This window comes from Monopterus albus, unplaced genomic scaffold (genome assembly GCF_001952655.1).
Source record: "Monopterus albus unplaced genomic scaffold, M_albus_1.0 scaffold67.1, whole genome shotgun sequence".
NCBI lineage: Eukaryota > Metazoa > Chordata > Actinopteri > Synbranchiformes > Synbranchidae > Monopterus > Monopterus albus.
The window spans coordinates 1,139,335-1,151,571 of NW_018127947.1; the positions used below are offsets into that span (position 1 = coordinate 1,139,335).

The window sequence follows — 12,237 nt, forward strand, 5'->3', positions numbered from 1 at the left end:
CGTCTCTTCCGAAGGCAGCAAACCGCATGTCCTCTGCCTCCATAGGCCACAACAGACATGATATTTTCATTCCTGCAAGCATGAAGTGAGGAGTGCACTTGCCGCATAAACACACGTTTAAATCTCCAGTGTCCCAAATCCGGGCTTTTCATGCATCAGCATTTGAGCCCCATGTTTTTTCATGCCATCTTAACCCAAAGTCCTCCTTCACGTTTGGGTTTACAAGTAAACACGCTGTCGTCGGCTTCAGCGCTCATTTGAACTAATATAAATCAGATTGTTCTTAAGACTCGGAGCTCGGCGGTGCAGAAGGAAGGTGGGGAGAGATCCCCGTTCCTCTGTCCAGGTTTACTGTCCTGGTTCACTCCCCGTTCCTCTGTCCAGGTTTACTGTCCTGGTTCACACCTATCAGCTGAAAGCGTTCCCTTCTTTATTCTAACAGAATAACGAGCTGGAGAGAATAAGTACTGACATCTGGGTGGGGAGATAAATCCCTTAGCAGTATTATTATAGCCTACTCAATTGCAGTCCGTGAGAAAGACGCTGATGTTTGGTTTTTCATTCAGCTCTTTCAATGAAATGTCTAAAGCAAGAAGATGAAGTGAAAGCGCAAAGGGCGCAGGACTTACCTCGAGCAGAATGAAGCATTTGCGCCGCATTTCCACACCTTTGTTTTTCACATTTCATTAAATGTCTTAGACTTGATAAGATCTTTTGATCCGCCTCCCTGCACCGGAGCACACTCCACCGACAAGATCCTCCGAGTTTAATTGTGCAAAGAAAAGTCGCAGCAATAATGTTTTAATGTTCCCGGTTTAATATTGTCGTACAGAGAGGCGAGTAGTCGGAAAGAAGTCGTTCTCCAAACGGGCTGTCCAGATAAAATCAGAGGTCCTGTTCCATTAAGATAATTTCATAAGGAGTCCGTGAGCCGACATATTCCAGCTGCAGGTGATTCGCTGTCCTTTCCCTTCGGTTCGGTTTCCCGGAACTTAAATATTCAGCACACACCGTGTGTGTTCCAGGACTGGAAACCCAGTTTACTTTGGAGAGACGCGCACTACCCGAAGGACACTACAGCACCCTTCACAGCTGCCCCCTTTATTCCGAAGGTTATCCCGAGCTACACCGTCATGTCCCGCCGCGACGCATCCAGCATCTGAGTCCTGCTGTGGTGGCACAACCCGTCTCATCAATGTGCCGCCCATGTGACACTTTGCCGGGAGTATCCGGCGCGACTGAGGAATAACTCAATTCCCCATCGTGGAGTTAATTATGCAACCACTCCGCGTTGTTCCAGACCTTAATCTTTAATCCCTCTGCAATCTAGACGTCACTGCTGTGAGAAAGTTAAAGGACAGCCCTGTGCGAAACTGAACGGGGAGGATCTGTGGGCATCGCTTATCAGGCATCCAGGAAAAGGAACCCTTCACATATGTGCCCATATTTTCAGTTGAATTAGTGCCAGAGTGCAGAGTTAGCAGATTTGGCTCTGAGATAAAACAGACAGATGGTCCCACTGCGTCAGTAAAGTTATATATAAAATCCAAGTGAATAAGATCCAAAGTCTTGCTCTTTAAAAACAAACATAAAATTTTAATGCTGGTATGATGTTTAATCAATTGACAGAAAATCAATCATCATCTACATGAGTATGAGTTGAAATAGAAATTATTGTTTCCAACCCGGGGTGGGGACCCTTTATGGTGTCCTGAAATAAATCTCACTGGTCACAAGAGTAATTAAAGAGATTAAGAAAAAGAAAACTGCTTCTGTTACTGACTTTTCTTTTATTTAATTCACACTTTTTGGCAATTTGGGGGGAGCGGAAACACGCTGTATACACAACATCCAATACAGCAGCAGTAAGTTAATAATAAGAACTATTATTATTATTATATAGCACCTTTCTAAAACAAAGTCACAATAAAGACAATACAAACTAGATTAACAACAATAAATAACATCAATTAAAAGAAATGAATTTAAAGAAGAGATTTAAAAGACAGCAGAGTTTTCCTGCCTGAGATTCCCAGGCCTGAGTTCCACAGCGGGGACCTGGTCATCTCTAGTTACAAAATGAGAATTTGGAACCAGCTGATGTTGTCTTGTTAGCAAATCACTTATTTACCCATCTAGATGATGTGGAATGACATTACTGGTTCATTGTGGGACCTCGTTCTGCCCACATGGCAAATTAAGTCCAGTATTCACTCTATTTTATCTCTGTTTTGGTCTCACCAAACATATCCCTCAGCTCTAAAAAGCCAGTGCCCACAGCCTGCTCAGCAGCAGACAGCAGACAGAGCCATCCAGAGACCAGCTGGGGAACAAAGTGGAGCATTTAGCGGCTCCAGAGCCAGAGGTTTCCTTCCAGGAGGTGGTGGAGACCAAACACAGAGCTAAAAAAGAGGGAGCACTTACATTCAAGACAACTTCAAATTAATGCTGATGCTCTTTCACATCTGCTGCCTGTATAAGTGATGAGGAAGGTGTTGAGATGTCAAGTGGCTAAACAGGGAAGTCTCTGGCACTTTAGCTGCAAAATGCTCCAGTATGTTCCCCAGCTGGTTTCCAGCTGTGTCTCTCTGCTGTTTGCTGCTGAGCAGGTAGTGGACAGCATCTTTTTAGAGCTTTTACACTGAAAACAGTTTCTCTCTGCTGCTGAACACAACACTATAGATCTGTGAGTGACCCATGAACCAAGCTCACACATGGAACCATAAAGCTAAAACAGTGAAGGGAAAAAAGCTAAACGTTGTCACGCTCCATAAGGCGTGAGGGAAACTGTCAGAGAGTCAGAGATAGTTCTCTGTAGGCTTCCCCCTATGAAGGCTGGCAAACACAGGTTGAAATTGTTAAATCATGGAAAAATGCCAAATATTCTCTGGCTCCAGCTTCTCAAATATCATTATCCTTTAGATTTCCCCTGTTGTTCAGTTGTAGATGGAATATCTTTTACTGCTGGTCCCACAAAACATTTGAAGACACCTCCTTAGAGTCTTGGAAATTTTACTGGTACTCCTGTCTCTGCTCAGTTTCATCCAAATTATTATTGTGCACCAAACATTATATTATTAGATGCTCTCATGCAGGAGGAGGGGTGGCATGGCTGCTATCATTCATACCACTGAGGCTATGAGTGCACAAAATGCTTTTTGCACAGTGCGCTAAAGCTTTCTTTAGACTCAGTGACGTGCAAAGAGGCATTGTTCAAGCGATGCTTAATCCAAGGTGACAGTGCCTTCGTCCGAGTATGTCAGCTCATGCAGTGTCAGCAGTGGCAACAAGGTAATGTGGCCAGGATACTGTTTCCAGTATCTGGTCCTTTCAGTTTATTCTAGAGAGAGAATAAACCTGCTCTACCTACCATATACTCGCCAATCCCAGACTGACATTCAGGTGCTGAAATATATTATCTTAATCAGCCTGACAGGTCCCATCCATGCTTTAGTGGAGCCATTTGTCTTTGTTTTGATTTTCTGGCCGCCACCTGGTTTGACTCAGGAAGGTTGTGTAAGACAATCTTTTAATCCTTTCTCCCTGCAGCTGGAGGAGGTCACCATCGAGCAGACAGTAGTCACCCTCCCCCTCTTCCTCCTGTACATCTAATCTGAAACACTCACATTCATCAGTCTAGGCATGAGACATACCCAGTGCTCTCTCGGGTATCCATGGCATCATTTCCATGGCATCATCTCCATGGCTTTGTGTGCGTGCGTGTGTGTTAGGTGCCATGTTAAAAGTCAGTCCAGATGCATGGATGATGACGAAGCAGGCGTTCAGAGCATGTCGGGGCTGTAGTACATTATGTAAAAGTCCAGATAAATGTGTTGCTCTCTTCATGAGTGCATCCCATGAAGAAGCGGGCGGCGACTTGGAGCTGAAATTGTTTTTCCAGAACACTGTTTCTACTGTCAACTGCTGTTGAGCTCAAATTTTAAGACAGAGGTCTGAGAGAATCTCAGGTTAAGTTTGAACATTTTCATTTTCATGACTGAGTGAACTCAATTTGTTGATGAAGACTATGGGATATGATTGAAAGCTCAAGAACAAGTGAGTACCTGAACCTAGGGCTGAGATCATTTTGACAAAAAATAAAGCAATTTTTAAAGCATCAGTTGTCAGAAGGGAAAGTAATTCATCCATCCAGTCACTGGAGCAAACTTCAAAAGCTTTCTGGGATAGGAAAGCATGTCGAGTCACTTGGTGAGATGGTGACCTAGAAAAATGCTTTGGCTTCACATTTAAGCAGTCAGTGTATGTTCGTGTGTGTGTGTCAGGCGTGTATCCTCATGCTGATTCTTGTTTTGAGTTTTTGCCACATCTGTGCACTGTGTATTACAGGCACATTCAGAGCAGCACTTCATAGCTCTCCCAACAATAACAAACACAAAGCAGTTTAAAACCTGCTCGCCTCCACAGAACAATCTGCAGGCACAGTCGGGACGAGTGTGTGAGGAAGAAACAAGGACAGCATGCAGCAGAGAACAAGGAACACCAGTTCTGCTTATGTAGTGAGGGACAGCTACATACTGTGTATTTAGGATGTGCATATTTCCAACCACTACGTCTCCTCTTGCATAAACAACGTGCAGAGACACAGACAGGTGACAAATTAGAGAAAAGCCTGAATAAGTGAGTGGAAATAAAAAAAAAATGCAGGGGTCACTGATTAATCTGCCGATTGTTCTCTGACTGGTGTTTTTATGCACAGAGTGTCAAACACTGGCAAAAGTGCTCCTTCTGTTTTTCTAGAGTCAAAGGTGGTGTCTTCAAATGTTTGAATGTCCAAAGATATTCAGGTTATTCTCATGTCCCATACTGAAGGTGGAACCAGAACATGCTGGTGATTGTTGCTGGTTAGGTTTCTATCAGTGAATTGAGCACAGTCAGGGAATCTGTTCTAGAAGAGTGATGTTTCTCCTCCAGCAGAGGAGTGCTGAAGTTGCTCTGGAGACACAGCACCAAAACGTCGCTGCTGGTCACTTTAGTTTGATGTCCATCTGTATTTCATAAGGAAAACACTTTCAAGAGTCAGCCCCTGAACTGGGTTTATAAAAAAGCTAATATGACTTATTGGTGAAGCCTTCGGAAGATGGGGTATTGATTTTATGACAGGGTTGAATGTAGTAGCACTGGCCCAACATGGAGCAACTGTGCACATGCTGAGAAGGTCACCTGGCAAAGACCAGCCTGTGCTCACAGGCACCACTAAGCTTTATAAGACACAGTGGGTTCATTTAGAAAGCAACACAGCTTTTTTTGTTTTGTTTTTTACTTCAGTGGCAGCCTCGTTAGCATTTCCCCTCCACATGCAAAACAGCCATGACATTTCTGCTCTGCACTGCAAGAGAGCACAGGGTTATTGTTATCTGATAGGAAATGTAGCGGTGTGCAGCAGAGGATGAAACAAACAGCATTTAATTTCCGATACTCTTTAGGGGATTACTTCCTGGCAATCGTATTTGGGAGAAACACATTTGTTTTGTGTAATTTTTGTGACGTCACCATTTTACACTCCTGACATTTATAAAGGATAGAGGTGGTTGTGTAAGAGGATAACAACACAGATGAAATTGTCTGCACACTGGAAGAGCTGCCATTGTGCTGTAACTGTCCTGTGATGTCCATGTAACAACATAGCACACCAGACGTGTACAGCAACGCTAAACAATCAAATAACACAAGGAGGAAACAAACAAGTAAACGCAAATACAATTTCAGTAGTGTTAAATAATAAAACACTACAAATACAAATAAATAAGTCACAGCAGACAAGCAGTGTTCCTGGTCCTCAGGGAATTTGTCATGTGGACAACCAAAGTGTGCTTCTGTCCTACATCCATCCATTATGGCAACAAAGTCTCCTTGAACCTTAAACCATCATTTGTCAGTTTTATTTGTGTGGATCAATATATCTGTCCATTCCTCCATCTGCTTTCAAACCACATTTCATGTCTCTTCCAGCTTCATTAATCATCCCAGCAGGCAAAAAAGGCCACAAGTCCACAATGCCCTGAGTTTAGCGTATCAACGTGTTAACAATTTTTGTTTAGCACTAAATAGAGATTACAGCTGAGGAAGATGGGAATGTCACTGGGTTGGTAGGTATTTCATCATGAAGCACATTTTGGGGAGAATGAAAATTTGACTTAATGGTAGTTGTTGACAAGTCAGAAATATCACATCATCACCATCATGATTAAAATCATCCCAAGGGCAACACAGGTGTTCACACAGTTTCACTGAGATCTGTTCATTAGGCCTGCTTGTCTAGACAGCTCACTAGAAACCACGTGAACCTGCTGGTAGTGCTGAAGTCCAACGTCATCTGGGGGCCACAATCAGCCTGATTCGGCCTTTGCCCACTATCACTACATGAACCAAATTTTATGACAATCAAACAGTTGTCAAGACATGTCCCTAACAGCCAAAAATATCGACCTCATGGTGGTGCTAGAGGAAAGGTTAAGGACCGCTAAAGCTGGTTGGACTCATCCTCTGGGGAACACAAATGCCTGTGCAAACATTTAGTACAATCCATCAAATATTTGTTAACATATTTCAGTCTGGAGCAAAGTGGCTGGCTGTTGGTTGGAGTGACTGACAGACCGACACGCCATCCACAGAGCCACTGCTAAAAATGTCACATGACGTACAGTGTGAGGTGACAGATGTGTAGCACAGGATAAAGGAGAGGTGCCTTCAGAGACCAGGCAGGTCCGGGCTCAGTTTGTGGAGAGCTGATTGTATCTGGTCAGCGGTTCCAGTGGCAGGGCTTTATTTAAGTGGTGGTGTTGGCAGAGCTGCAGCAGGTGTGAAGGTCAACACGAGAGTCATATTTTAATCAAAGACCAAGGAGCTAAAAATAAAACTCCCCCGGCGGCCAGTGCACTGAGCGACGGAGGAGACGTGAAAAGGCTCTGTAGTGTACACATTTTAATTATCAAAGCATGCACACCAGAGTAGTTGTTATGCAAAATGTCAGTTGGACAGGTTTTCTGCTAAGGAAGCTATTAATGGTGAAGAACATGCCGCAGTGCACTTGGTGTCTGAACTCGGGCCAAGACTGACAGCATTAATCATGTGCCCTGAATGAAAAGAGTCCTGAGACGAAAACACTGACAGCGAGTATCGATAGTGTGAATTTGCCAAGGTTAGAAGGTCTGTTATTGGCATTCATCAATTTACATTTGCACTCTATGCACTGTCATGATGCAGTTAGAATAATTGTTGATATATAGTGTGTTTTATTAGGGTGTTTCATTTACCTGGGGCGACATCAAACTAATTTACAGCCTTGAAATTAAAGGCCATGGAAAGTAGAGACTCCATACTGCAGAGAAAATAGGAGAGAAGAAAATGAGATAGAGAATGACTTTGTTCAAGAACTCTTTATTGTGCTGCCTGCCAGGAGAGGAAAAAGTACTGTTTGAGCCAAAATGGTTTTATCTGACATTTTCTTGAATGTGAGTAGCTGCAGATACTATCAGGGACTGGGTCTGTAGCATATGCTCTGTGCTTCTTTACCTGACAACCTGGTTTTATACTTGCACTAATGCTTTAGGCTAACATAACTATAGCATAATGTACACTAATTTGAGGTGTACTGTGCAGGGGCAGGTCTAGAAAGTTTGGATGCGGTGGCCAGGCTGGGGCACAGACTCAGAGAGGGGTGGGGCATTTGAAATACGTGTAAAAAGTCAATTAAACCCCTAGTTCTATGAAATAATAAATCATACATGATCAAGGATTCAGTTATTTGGTGTAAAATGGGACACACACACTGCCTATTCTTTGGCATTTATTTACTCCTGGCCGGGGACATCGTTGATGCACGGTACTCCACAACAACACAACACAGAAATGAATGCAAATATCACGCTGCAATTATGATATAAAATCTGAGCAATTTGAAATAATTTGACCAATATCATTTTTAAAGCACCAGTAAAATATTAGTTGTATTTAAATCAAGAATCTGTTTTAGTTTTTCATTTTTCATTCATTAATAGAGACAAGCATCACATTTTGACTCTGGCAGGGGCGGCTCCAGGGGTGGCCAATCTGAGTGGCCAATCTGATTTCGGGGGTGGCCACTGCCTCCTCTGGCCACACCCTGGAGCCGCCCATGCTACTGTGCCATTTTTATTAAATAGAACTTAAAACCTTACTGGTTTACACCATTATTTTTCTATGGCATACTGAATGTATTTTACTCCTTAATTTAAATGGGTTGTGTTAATGCTGAAAAATACTTTTGACTTTCAGAAAGCTCAGCAGCTCTACCTGCTGTGTGATCTTTGTTTTAATTGGCCAAAACTTATCACTTCCTCCATCTCTATGAAGGTGAAACGCCTCTGAGATCGGTGTTGCTGTTATGACACTGGTCTGATGGAATTTACTAATGTATGCTTTCGATGTTGCACATGTTCATATGAGTCGACCTTCCTGTTTCAGGTTCGTTTTCTTTGTGCTTCCAGTTTTCTATAGTTTCATCTCATGGTTGATACTGGCGGTTCATTTCTTTCAAATAATAAGGTAATACATGCCTTAGAAAAGTAATGTAAGATTTCTTTTACAGAATGGACGGCGAGGCGGGGGCAGCTTAATGAATCCTTGTGTCTGATTAGCATGTGATCACTTCATGTGATTACTGGAGAGCTGCTCTCAAAGGTTACCACCCTTCACTGTCAGGACTGTCAGTCTGTCGTAATCTTCATTTTAGTGAAGGGGGGGGGGTTGCACCTAAACTAGTCCTTGAGTGCAATTGGTAGATGCTTATTAAATCCTGAATTTAAATAAGAATTGATTAGTAGGGAATCTCTATTGAAATGTATTTGAAAAGTAACTGAGGAGGTAAAGTAAAAACCCAGTGACAAGCACAGCTAAGTAGATGCATGAAAAGTACAGACATCTCCTAACCGGTGTAAGACCATTTACAGTTAATAGAAATATGCTACGTTGGTTTTATTCATTTTGTGAGTAAAAGTGAAGAACATGTACCTTTCACATAGTCCAGCACTTTTAGCACCTTGATAATCCCTGACCTTTGTTTGCTGTGGCAAACTGTGCACACAGGTGAGTTCACTCTGAACCTGTACTTGTAGTTTTATTTAACTTTTAGTGTTTTATTCAGCAGTTGAAAAAGTATTATTCCCAGTACAGCAGAGTCGCTCTCAGTGTAGAACAGCAGGGGAATTTCATCACACGCACAATGCAGGGACCCGGTGCAGCTCTCATTGAACACTGAAAATGAGTGGTGATGACACATTACACTAATCTCTGATGACATGAATTCATCTATGACAAAGGCAGGAAATGCCTTCTCAAGCTCTCCTCTGCCCCTTGCTGGTGGCTTCCTGTCCATGCACCGTGCCAGCACCTGGAGGCTTCAGTCACGTCTACACCTCCTCAGAAATGTACTCACTACATGAAATGCAAGAAAGAACGGACACAAGACAAGCACGGCTCTCTCCTGCCCCCAGTTTGCCCCCCACCAGGTCTGTTACCCTGCAGTGTCGAGTTTCACAAATGGATCTCATTCATTTCTGTTCTGACAGATGCTCCAAATCCCTTAGATGCTCCAAAAAGAAGATAAGAAAACAAGTGGATTAAAAAGCATGTGGTCTGTGGGTTGTCACTGCTAATAGAGCTGTGTTATACCCAGACTGGCCACTTTATTAGGTACAACTATATGCACTTCAATGCAACATTTCTGCCTTAACAGTCATAGTTAAAGGTGGTGTTGTACTGGACTACATTATATTTAGAGGTGTTCCTAATATTTTGACCCTCTCACGTATGTAGCTGGGGAGGACTAAATATAGAGACACCTCTGAATATAATGTGGTCCAGTACACCACCACTTTTAACTATGAATGTTAAGGCAGAAATGTTGCATTGAAGTGCATATAGTTGTATAGGTGTACCTAATAAAGTGGCCAGTGAGTGTATGTGGAATATTACAGAAGAGTACAGGGTAAATCTGCTCTGCCAGCCAGTTTGGAGGAGGTCTGGTTATTAACCTGAGGGGGAGTAAAGCTCGGCCAGGCAGACATTCTCCCACACTCCTTGATGACTGCAAGGAGACCACTTCATGGAAAACCACCTATATTTCTGTCCAAGTGGGGATGCATAATTTGTAATAGAGCCAAGCTCACGCATAATACAGACCTTTCACAGGCTATCTCTTATGCTCATCAGATTTGTGAGAAGTCTCCCCAGGTCCCCTCCAGACCTACATGTGCACATTGAGTGTAGTACAGATATGGTCCCTCTTCTTCAAATGGAGGAAAGACACAATGACATGGGGCATTTTGTAAATGGTTTCTACATCTGTAACTTATAAATAGTGTCGTGATGGTCTGCCTCATGGATGGATTACTGAACAGGCCAACCAGGCACAGGCCCAGTGACACAAGGGGTCAGGGGGCCCCTGGAGCTCGCCTGCAAATTATTTCACAGAGACAAAAAGAAAAGCCCAATATGATACACAAAACAACTGCAAAGAGATGCAAAAATGACTATTAGAGACAAAATGTCTGTCAAAAGGCGCTAAGCAAATAAGGAGACATAAAATGGCTGCAAAGACACGCAGGACGACCACCCCATTGGCCCACTCTGTCATAATCTGTGCAGGGACTGCCATCAAGATGTACAGTAAAATAGTAGAAACAGTTCAACTTGACACCTTCCACTGTCCAAAAAAGGAAACAGGATTGTAAAACTGTAGTGCAAACAATGTAAAATGTAAATTTTCTTCAAGCAGGAAATTAAAGGTAGGGTTGGTGATTCATTTGAGAAGCATTATTTGTTCATCCCGATGGCAGTGAGGACATTAAACGCACTGACAACATAAAGAAAAAAAACATCTGAGTGATGTTGGTTTGGATATTTTTTCTGGAAAACAAGTTCCTTCAGAGCAGCAGGAGACAGAAGTGTTTTCAGAGGCTGAGCAGTAAAACTGACACTGTATCTGTTAGTGCTGGCGGCTTCCTGTAATTTTGTACAGCTAACTTATTAAATTGCAATAGTCATATATCACAGTTTTAACTTATATGAACCTGAATCTCATTTTTGGCACATTCAGTGTTTCTTATTGATGTAATTCATTCATTTTTATAAATAACTGCAGTATTTTCTGGAGAAAGGTTATACGTACTATATATATACAGTGCCTTGCGAAAGTATTCGGCCCCCTTGAACTTTGCGACCTTTTGCCACATTTCAGGCTTCAAACATAAAGATATAAAACTGTAATTTTTTGTGAAGAATCAACAACAGTGGGACACAATCATGAAGTGGAACAAAATTTATTGGATATTTCAAACTTTTTTAACAAATAAAAAACTGAAAAATTGGGCGTGCAAAATTATTCAGCCCCTTTACTTTCAGTGCAGCAAACTCTCTCCAGAAGTTCAGTGAGGATCTCTGAATGATCCAATGTTGACCTAAATGACTAATGATGATAAACAGAATCCACCTGTGTGTAATCAAGTCTCCATATAAATGCACCTGCACTGTGATAGTCTCAGAGCTCCGTTTAAAGCGCAGAGAGCATCATGAAGAACAAAGAACACACCAGGCAGGTCCAAGATACTGTTGTGGAGAAGTTTAAAGCCGGATTTGGATACAAAAAGAGTTCCCAAGCTTTAAACATCCCAAGGAGCACCGGGCAAGCGATAATATTGAAATGGAAGGAGTATCAGACCACTGCAAAGCTACCAAGACCTGGCCGGCCCTCTAAACTTTCAGCTCATACAAGGAGAAGACTGATCAGAGAGGCAGCCAAGAGGCCCATGATCACTCTGGATGAAATGCAGAGATCTACAGCTGAGGTGGGAGACTCTGTCCATAGGACAACAATCAGTCGTATACTGCACAAATCTGGCCTTTATGGAAGAGTGGCAAGAAGAAAGCCATTTCTTAAAGATATCCATAAAAAGTGTCGTTTAAAGTTTGCCACAAGCCACCTGGGAGACACACCAAACATGTGGAAGAAGGTGCTCTGGTCAGATGAAACCAAAATCGAACTTTTTGGCAACAATGCAAAACGTTATGTTTGGCATAAAAGCAACACAGCTCATCACCCTGAACACACCATCCCCACTGTCAAACATGGTGGTGGCAGCATCATGGTTTGGGCCTGCTTTTCTTCAGCAGGGACAGGGAAGATGGTTAAAATTGAGCGGAAGGTGGATGGAGCCAAATACAGGGCCATTCCTGAAGGAA

General features: G+C 42.6%; 1 protein-coding gene across 3 annotated transcripts in view; it reads right to left on the minus strand.

Annotated features, from left to right (window-relative positions):
• LOC109962773 (corticotropin-releasing factor receptor 1-like) overlaps positions 1-1,372 on the minus strand; it is a 60,118-nt gene extending 58,746 nt beyond the window's left edge. For all 3 annotated transcript variants that reach the window (XM_020604774.1, XM_020604773.1, XM_020604775.1), the window contains exon 1: positions 630-1,372. In XM_020604774.1, the coding sequence (XP_020460430.1) occupies positions 630-687 (58 nt within the window). In that variant the 5' untranslated portion in view covers positions 688-1,372. The remainder of the gene's footprint in view (positions 1-629) is intronic.
• Positions 1,373-12,237: the final 10,865 nt, after the last annotated feature.